This window comes from Osmerus eperlanus, unplaced genomic scaffold (assembly GCF_963692335.1).
Source record: "Osmerus eperlanus unplaced genomic scaffold, fOsmEpe2.1 SCAFFOLD_898, whole genome shotgun sequence".
In the NCBI taxonomy this organism is placed as follows: domain Eukaryota; kingdom Metazoa; phylum Chordata; class Actinopteri; order Osmeriformes; family Osmeridae; genus Osmerus; species Osmerus eperlanus.
The window spans coordinates 1-8,382 of NW_026911546.1; the positions used below are offsets into that span (position 1 = coordinate 1).

General features: G+C 48.3%; 1 protein-coding gene across 1 annotated transcript; it reads left to right on the forward strand.

The window, feature by feature from the left end:
• Window positions 1-654: 654 nt before the first annotated feature.
• On the forward strand, window positions 655-7,831 carry LOC134016230 (ATP-binding cassette sub-family C member 8-like; the record flags this gene model as incomplete). Its single annotated transcript, XM_062455623.1, has 7 exons — window positions 655-819; window positions 1,066-1,221; window positions 3,795-3,929; window positions 4,944-5,106; window positions 5,830-5,870; window positions 6,244-6,395; window positions 7,723-7,831. Coding segments are annotated over 7 exons (921 nt in total), but the record flags the coding sequence as incomplete, so codon positions are not given.
• Window positions 7,832-8,382: the final 551 nt, after the last annotated feature.

Below are 8,382 nucleotides of genomic sequence, written 5' to 3' on the forward strand. Positions count from 1 at the left end.
CTCCTTGTGATCTGACTGGTGATGTACAGTTCTTCAGAGGTGACCCTGTCAAGTATTAAGGAGTCCAATGTCCTGCAGCGTGTCTGAGATTCTCACCTTCCCCTCAGAGCATACAGTCATCTACTGGCTCACTGGCAGAATAAGTTTTTCATTATATTTGGAAGTCTCAACGCTACGTAATGGAATATCAAATCATTTGGAAAGTTTGGACACCTTTGTCTTTACAAGGTGTGCTCTCTGATTGTGGCTCACCCATGAGGACAGATTAAAACAGCCCCCAGCAGACAACATTAATGATTAAAGTGAGATATCAAGCTATGAATACCAGCGCTGAAGAGACTGGCGACAATCAAAAATAGATTGGATAAAGGAAACAATTGGAATGAAAGGAATTGATTGTGGTGGTGTGTGTTTGAGTGCGTGTGTGTGACATTTCCCTTTGAATTATAAATCCATTTGCATATAAAATGACAAAGAAACCCAATAATATTTTGGGAATCAAACAAGTATGAACAGCTGTTCCTATGTGTCACTGCCTTTAATGTCCCCTGGGTCCAACCCCTACCCTTCAGATGGTTGAGCCAGACAGTGTGTGCCCTCGGCGCTGGGGTCATGTGCGTGACGCTGAGCAGCTGTGTCGCTCTGTGGTTCCAGGTGAGGCTGCTTGGGATCGACTTCATCTCGTCTCAGGAGTTCCTGGCGAACGCCTACGTCCTGGCAGTGCTGCTGTTCTTCGCCCTGATCCTACAGAGGACCTTCCTCCAGGCCTCCTACTACGTGGCCATCGAGACAGGAATCAACCTGCGAGGAGCCATCCAGGTGGGGGGGGGGGGACAGATATTTGTGTGTGGATAGATGGATAGATGGATGGATTGATAAAGACAGACAGAGATTTGACATTTCTTGAATAACTTACATTTCCCATGTTCCTCTTCCACTTCCTGTGTTCCTGTTCCTCTTCCTGTTTTCCTCTTCCTGTCGTCCTCTTCCTGTCGTCCTCTTCCTGTTTTCCTCTTCCTGTCATCCTCTTCCTGTCTTCCTCTTCCTCTTCCTGTCGTCCTCCAGACTAAGATCTACAACAAGATCATGCGTCTGTGCACCTCCAACATGTCTATGGGGGAGCTCACCGTAGCGCAGATCTGCAACCTGGTCGCCATAGATACCAACCAGCTGATGTGGTTCTTCTTCCTGTGCCCTAACCTGTGGGCCATGCCTGTGCAGGTGACACCTGCGGACACCTGGGGACACCTGCGGCTCTCTTCTCTTCAGTCCTCTCTTTTCTTCTCTTCTCTCCTCTCACCTCCCCCACCTACCTTCACCTCCTCTCCTCTCCCCTCCCCCACCTACCTTCACCTCCTCTCCCCTCCCCCACCTACCTTCACCTCCTCTCCCCTCCCCCACCTACCTTCACCTCCTCTCCCCTCCCCCACGTACCTTCACCTCCTCTCCCCTCCCCCACCTACCTTCACCTCCTCTCCTCTCCCCTCCCCCACCTACCTTCACCTCCTCTCCCCTCCACCACCTACCATCACCTCCTCTCCCCTCCCCCACCTACCATCACCTCCTCTCCCCTCCCCCACCTACCTTCACTTCCTCTCCCCTCCACCACCTACCATCACCTCCTCTCCCCTCCCCCACCTACCATCACCTCCTCTCCTCTCCCCCACCTACCATCACCTCCTCTCCCCTCCCCCACCTACCATCACCTCCTCTCCTCTCCCCCACCTACCACCACCTCCTCTCCCCTCCCCCACCTACCATCACCTCCTCTCCTCTCCCCCACCTACCATCACCTCCTCTCCTCTCCCCCACCATCTTTACAATACTAGCAATTATTATTCAATTAAATGATACATACAAAAACTACTCAGAAGGCCCAAATCTAAAGACAGGCAGGTTTTGGTCTTTTAGAGACAGTGTGGAACTGGAGGTCTTAGAAGATAAATTTGTCTGAGTCTCAGTCTTGCCAATGTAATATTCTATTCAGTATTGGTGATTCATTCCTTCTGCCTTTCTAATTAAATTTCTCAGCGTTCTTTAATTCAAGGTCATTTCATTGGAATGAAATGTTCCCTCTTATCTAGTAGCAGCATACCGTATACACTGGAAATACATGAAACACAGAATCATGATATCCAGTTTAGAATCCTCACAGGAAAGACAGGGTCTACAAAGAATACAGAATTTGTATAGCCATCTAGATTAGAGGGTAACTGATGTGATTTTAACACTTGAGGTGGTTTTTCCATCATGGATCATGTGTCTTCCTCGCCTGTAGTGGGTCTCAACATGCTGTCTCTGATTTCTCTTTAGAGATTTTAGATTCCCTCTCCTCATGTCAATCTGCTTCTCTCTCCCTTTCACATAAAGGAGACACTGATCGCTTGTTTATATTGAGAACAATATTCTCTGTAAATTTGCCTTTGATCATAGAAAAATAGATGTAAAATAGAAAGAAGAGAAAATGTGCCTGACAGGAAATTAAAGGTCCTCCTTCTCTAAACAAATGCTGGGAAAAACCTGTCATGGTTAGGATCCCAGCCGCCTCATGTGAAGATGCATTATTGACTGAGCAGTATTTAATCCTGAATGTAGGCGACCAGCAGACACCTCAGACACCCTGCCAGGCTGGCCTCATGCCCCGCTGAAGCGCAGCCTCATTAGTATTCTCCCTTAGTTCCATCTGTCTGCCTGCCTCACTGGTCACTTCCTGTTACTTTTCCCCAACTCTGAGGGATCTTGTCCCCGCTGTTCAAGACTGCCTCAGATATGGTCCTTGTTACACAAAACGTACGTGCATTGTAACCCACCTCACACCCCCACCTCACACCTCACCCCCACCTCACCCCCCCCACCCCCCAGCTCACACCCCCCCCCCCACCCCACACTCCCCAAGGATTCAAAGGGGTGGGGTCATTCAGAACCCTTCCATTTTATCTGAAATATATGCATCAGTATCTCCCCCACACATCTCTCTCTCTTTTTCTCTCTTAATCTTTCTACTCTCTCTCTCACACACACGCACACGCACGCACCACTGAGGGGCAGGATTACAGACTCATTCCCACTCATGTCGAGGAAAGCAACCCTTCACTCATGTCCCCTTGCCAAACGGAAGACAAATGAATCGCGCGTCGTGTGAAAACCACATCTTTTTCACATGGCCTGCCTCCACATGGCCTGCCTCCACATGGCCTGCCTCCACATGGCCTGCCTCCACATGGCCTGCCTCGACATGGCCTGCCTCCACATGGCCTGCCTCCACATGGCCTGCCTCCACATGGCCTGCCTCCACATGGCCTGCCTCGACATGGCCTGCCTCCACATGGCCTGCCTCCACATGGCCTGCCTCCACATGGCCTGCCTCCACATGGCCTGCCTCCTGGAGTCAAGGCCATGTGGAGAGTCAGGACTCATCCATCTCTGTATCACATCTCTATTACAGCAGGGACAGACAGACCGAGCAGGGGGGTAATGATGAGAGTTACACTGTGGAGATTATGGGAGAGGACGGATTTCCCAACACTCGTGTCAATTATTTTTTCGAGACTTAGATGGTAAACTACCTAATAAGTGTCCTCTCTCCGTCTCAATCTAGTTCTGTAATTAGAGGAATTAAAAAACAGCCTGGAGTAAATTAATGCTGAAAAGGTGACCCAACACCACCATTGATTCTCTGTTTATATTATTGCGTCTGAGCCCTCAGGGGCTGGCTTAGCATACTGATCAACAGCTGTGTCTCAGTGTGTCTTTAACATCCCCCCTCCCCTGCCCCTCCCCCTCTCTGGTTCTAGATCATTCTGGGGGTGATTCTGCTCTACTACCTGCTGGGGATCAGTGCCCTGATCGGGGCCACAGTCATCGCAGTCTTGGCCCCGGTCCAGTACTTTGTGGCCACCAGACTGTCCCAGGCCCAGAAGAGCACTCTGGTGAGACACAGTGGCTGTTGGTGCTAGTCTCAGGTTCCACCTCAGGTTCCACCTCAGGTTCCACCACAGGTTCCACCACAGGTTCCACCTCAGGTTCCACCACAGGTTCCACCTCAGGTTCCACCTCAGGTTCCACCTCAGGTTCCACCTCAGGTTCCACCACAGGTTCCACCACAGGTTCCACCTCAGGTTCCACCACAGGTTCCACCTCAGGTTCCACCTCAGGTTCCACCTCAGGTTGAAGGGCTTTGCTTAGCCTTTACTTTGTAGCCTTTCTCTAATGTGTGTTTGATTTGTTCACCTCAAACACCACCCCTATCTGCTGCTCAGGACAGCTACTACTTACTACTAAAACAGGAAACCCCTTTCAGAGGTTTGCTCACATGACATTTGAAGTGTTACACAAACCTCGCCTGTGAGAAGTCTGCGTCCTCAGAGTCACAGTGGCACTGGAGCAGGGAGACCGCTCGGCCATCTTCACAAACACAGTTGGTAAATATTGATTCCTTTTCCTTAGCTGGAGGGAACGAGGTAATAATGGGGATGTAATGAGACTGCTGATTCACTGGTGATTTTTCACACACTAACACACAGACATCCATGTCTGTATGCGTGCACTCACAAACACACACACACACACACACCTACACACAAGCATTCTGTAAAGCTGGACAAAACATTATTTGTTTCCATAATAAGATTTTATCCAAACAAAAACTCTTGATTCAGTCCCAATCTGTCTAGTCCCATACCCGTCCTTTGATGTCTCTTATCCGGGAATTTCCAGAACACAGACAAAGAGAAATCTAGCCAGGTGTCATTATCTGTTTCCATGGAGCAGATGTGACTTAGACCACTCAAGTCACCCCACTCCTGCTGGGGTCATCCTGAATCCCTCATAATTACACACCATAATGATGTCCTCTTGTTCTAGCAATCAATGTTCCTCCCCTCTAAGGCTGGAGGCTCTCTTGCAGCTGGTAACCGCTCCAACGCTCCTCTCTCTGCTTGCAGGAATACTCCAGCGAACGTCTGAAAAAGACCAACGAGCTGCTGAGAGGCATCAAGCTGCTGAAGCTGTACGCCTGGGAGAATATCTTCTGTCGCAGTGTGGAGGACACCCGAGACAAGGAGCTCACCAGCCTCAAGAACTTTGCTTTCTACACCTCCATATCCAGTACGGCTCCTTCCTGTTTCACTACACCTCCATATCCAGTATGGCTCCTTCCTGTTTCAAGCACACAGCCTTTAAGTAGTAGGGTTGGTTCAGACAGGAAGTCCAAGGTTGTTTGCCTAAATATGTAATGACAGATAATTACAGATTCTTCTTCTTTGGCAGCATGTGTACCGACTTCATATTGACATCAGAGGCCGAGAGCTGTGATGCCCACCCCCCCCCTGACACATGGGGGGTAATGGATCCCTCTGTCCCAGTATCACAGTAGTATCTAGTAGTTGAGTCACAGTCGGAATAGAGAACACAATAACCTGATTTAACATGTCATATTTTTAGCAATGTGCTGTGATATGCCTGTTGGATAAAGGGCTTGAAGACAGTGCATGGACAGCTGTGTGGATAAGCTGTAGGTCAGAGATGATGTGATGAATGATGAATGATGTCACCAGGCCACAGACTGTGGGTACCATAGCTACCCGAGGGCCCTAGTTCAGTCCTAGAGAGCAAATGCTTCAAGAAGTACCATGAAGCGAGGACTTAAAGATAGTACTGTACGACGCTGCCAAACTACAGCAGCACGTATCAAGAGGAGCAAAACATCCTTCTATCAGGAACACAACCAACGTTGTTTTGCTTTTTTAATGACCTGAACACATGGTATTTTCTCCCATGTCTCTACTGTGTATTATTATTAACATTGTATGTGTTCTCTCTCCATTTTAGTATTCATGAATGCGGCCATACCTATTGCGGCAGTACTGACAGTGAGTTTCACATTCAGCAAGCAAGGCAATGCTATACCTGTTTCTCTGCACACACACACACACACACACTTTAGTTCTTTACCCATTGTTCAGGGAAGAGCATCATATTTCAACCACCACGCTGCTGCTAAAAATACACTCCATGCTGGCTGTTATGTCGTGGGGTACTCGGTTGAAAACATATCTAATTTAATCCCTTTAGAAGCCTTAAACAGTGCTGTTCTTATAAAGTGTTTAACATAGTGATAACATCAACCAAGTTCTGTTTGCTTCAGGATGTGCTTCAGGATGTGCTTCAGGATGTGCTTCAGGATGTGCTTCAGGATGTGCTTCAGGATGTGCTCTCCTCATTCTTCCTCCTGTGTCCCTGCAGACGTTTGTGGTGCATGTCCACATCTCAGAGAAGGAGGAGCAGGATCTGTCCCCGGCCGTGGCCTTCGCCTCCCTGTCCCTGTTCCACATCCTGGTCACTCCTCTCTTCCTGCTCTCCAGTGTGGTGCGCTCCACTGTCAAGGCCCTGGTCAGGTCAGGAACTACAACTTCAGGAACTACAACTCCCACACTGCACTGCTACAGAGACACATTCATTGCAAGGGGACTGAATAGTGGATGAATGTCAAACTGAATTTACATTTAGTCATTTAGCAGACGCTCTTATCCAGAGCGACTTACAGTAAGTACAGGGACATTCCCCCCGAGGCAAGTAGGGTGAAGTGTCTTGCCCAAGGACACAACGTCATGTGGCATGACCGGGAATCGAACTGGCAACCTTCGGATTACTAGCCCGATTCCCTCACCACTCAGCCACCTGACTCCCTGACTGACTCTGAATTACATAAGATCAATTTTCATTAAGGTTTCGAGTTCCCATCAAGTTAGCTTATCTCTAGTTCCTTTGTTGAAGGCCTCACCGTTTTCCAGGTACCTTATTGATTCTATCTTTCTCAGTAAAAAACGATTAGTTGAGCCTCCATTTTAATTTGGTTAGTGGTCGTCAATCCTGGTCCTTAAGGATTGCATGTTCTAGAACAGGGTTCTCCAATCCTGGTCCTCAAGGGCCGCTGTCCTGCATGTTTATGATGTTTCCCTGCTCCAACACACCTGGGTCAGTCATTCCAGCTCAGAAGAAGCCTGATAATGAGCATTCACTCGAGTCAGGTGTGTTGGAGCAGGGAAACATCTTAAACATGCAGGACAGGGGACCTGGATGACCAGGGTTCAGAACCACTCAGTCATGTCATCAACCTGTCACGGAATTCCTCACGCACACAGGCAGTTATGGCACAGGTCAGTCTAAGGACTCCATGCACCATCAGTTATAGCTGTTTACCACTTCATCTAATTATAGGACCGGATTGAGAGGGAGTCCAGCCTTATTAGAAAGTACACTTAAGTTTTACCATACTAAGTCTCTACGAATGTGTTGCGCATGACTTGTGTTTGACTTTAACACCTCCTCTACCATCCACTTCACAGTGGAACTTTGTCTTTATTAACCCATCTTACTTTCATTTTTGATGGCAAAAAAACACACCTCTGACCCTAACCCAGGGCCGCCTGGTCCAACACCCATGTTCCCCCTCTCTCTTCTGTTGAGACACGGGCGAGAATTAGGAGAGAGAAAGAGACAAACCCACTCAGATATAATCTACTAAACTGACTCAGTACATAGATGACACATCATTTAGCAGCCTTGGTTGTACCAGGGATGTTACAGTCAACATAACTCTGGTAGGCCCATGGATCCAGTCTAAACACCTTAGATCCATATGACTCATACTTGACAAAACGTTCCATTGAGCGTTTACTGAATTGGCTGAATTTGGGGACATTTCTTGTCATTGTTCTCCAGTGTTCAGAAGCTGGGTGAGTTCTTCTCCAGCGATGAGATCGGAGAGGAGCAGGAACCCAGAGCTGCCATGCCCTCAGGTCACCCCAAACACAGCAAGTACCAGGCTGTGGTAAGTACACACACACACACACACACACACACACACTCTCTCTGCTATAGCTCTCTGGCTACAGCAGAGAGTGTACAAGGTGCTCGTTGCGTGCATGAGTCAGAAGTGCCCCAAATGAAATGAAAATGAACCTCAGTATGGGCAACATACAACACACACACATACACAACCTGGGTTTATAATTCTCTTGTTCTCTATGCTTCTTTTTTTGTTCTGGCCACTTCCCTTCACTTGACATGATGTCATATTCATTCAACGTGTCATATCCTCTGCTTGACATGATGTCATATCCTCTGCTTGACACACCCACTTGTGCACAAATACACACATATACACACATATACACACAAATACACACATATACACACATATACACGCCCTCACCACCACCCTTGCAATCCTTACTATTGCGGCTCACTTCACCAACCCCTCCCCCACCCCTGAATCCAACCCTGCTACCCCCAATACCACCACTCCATCCCAACCCCCCATCACACCTTTGTATCTGTGGTGTCAATTCCGTAGTCGTCCTCTAAGCCCTGCCCTCCCCC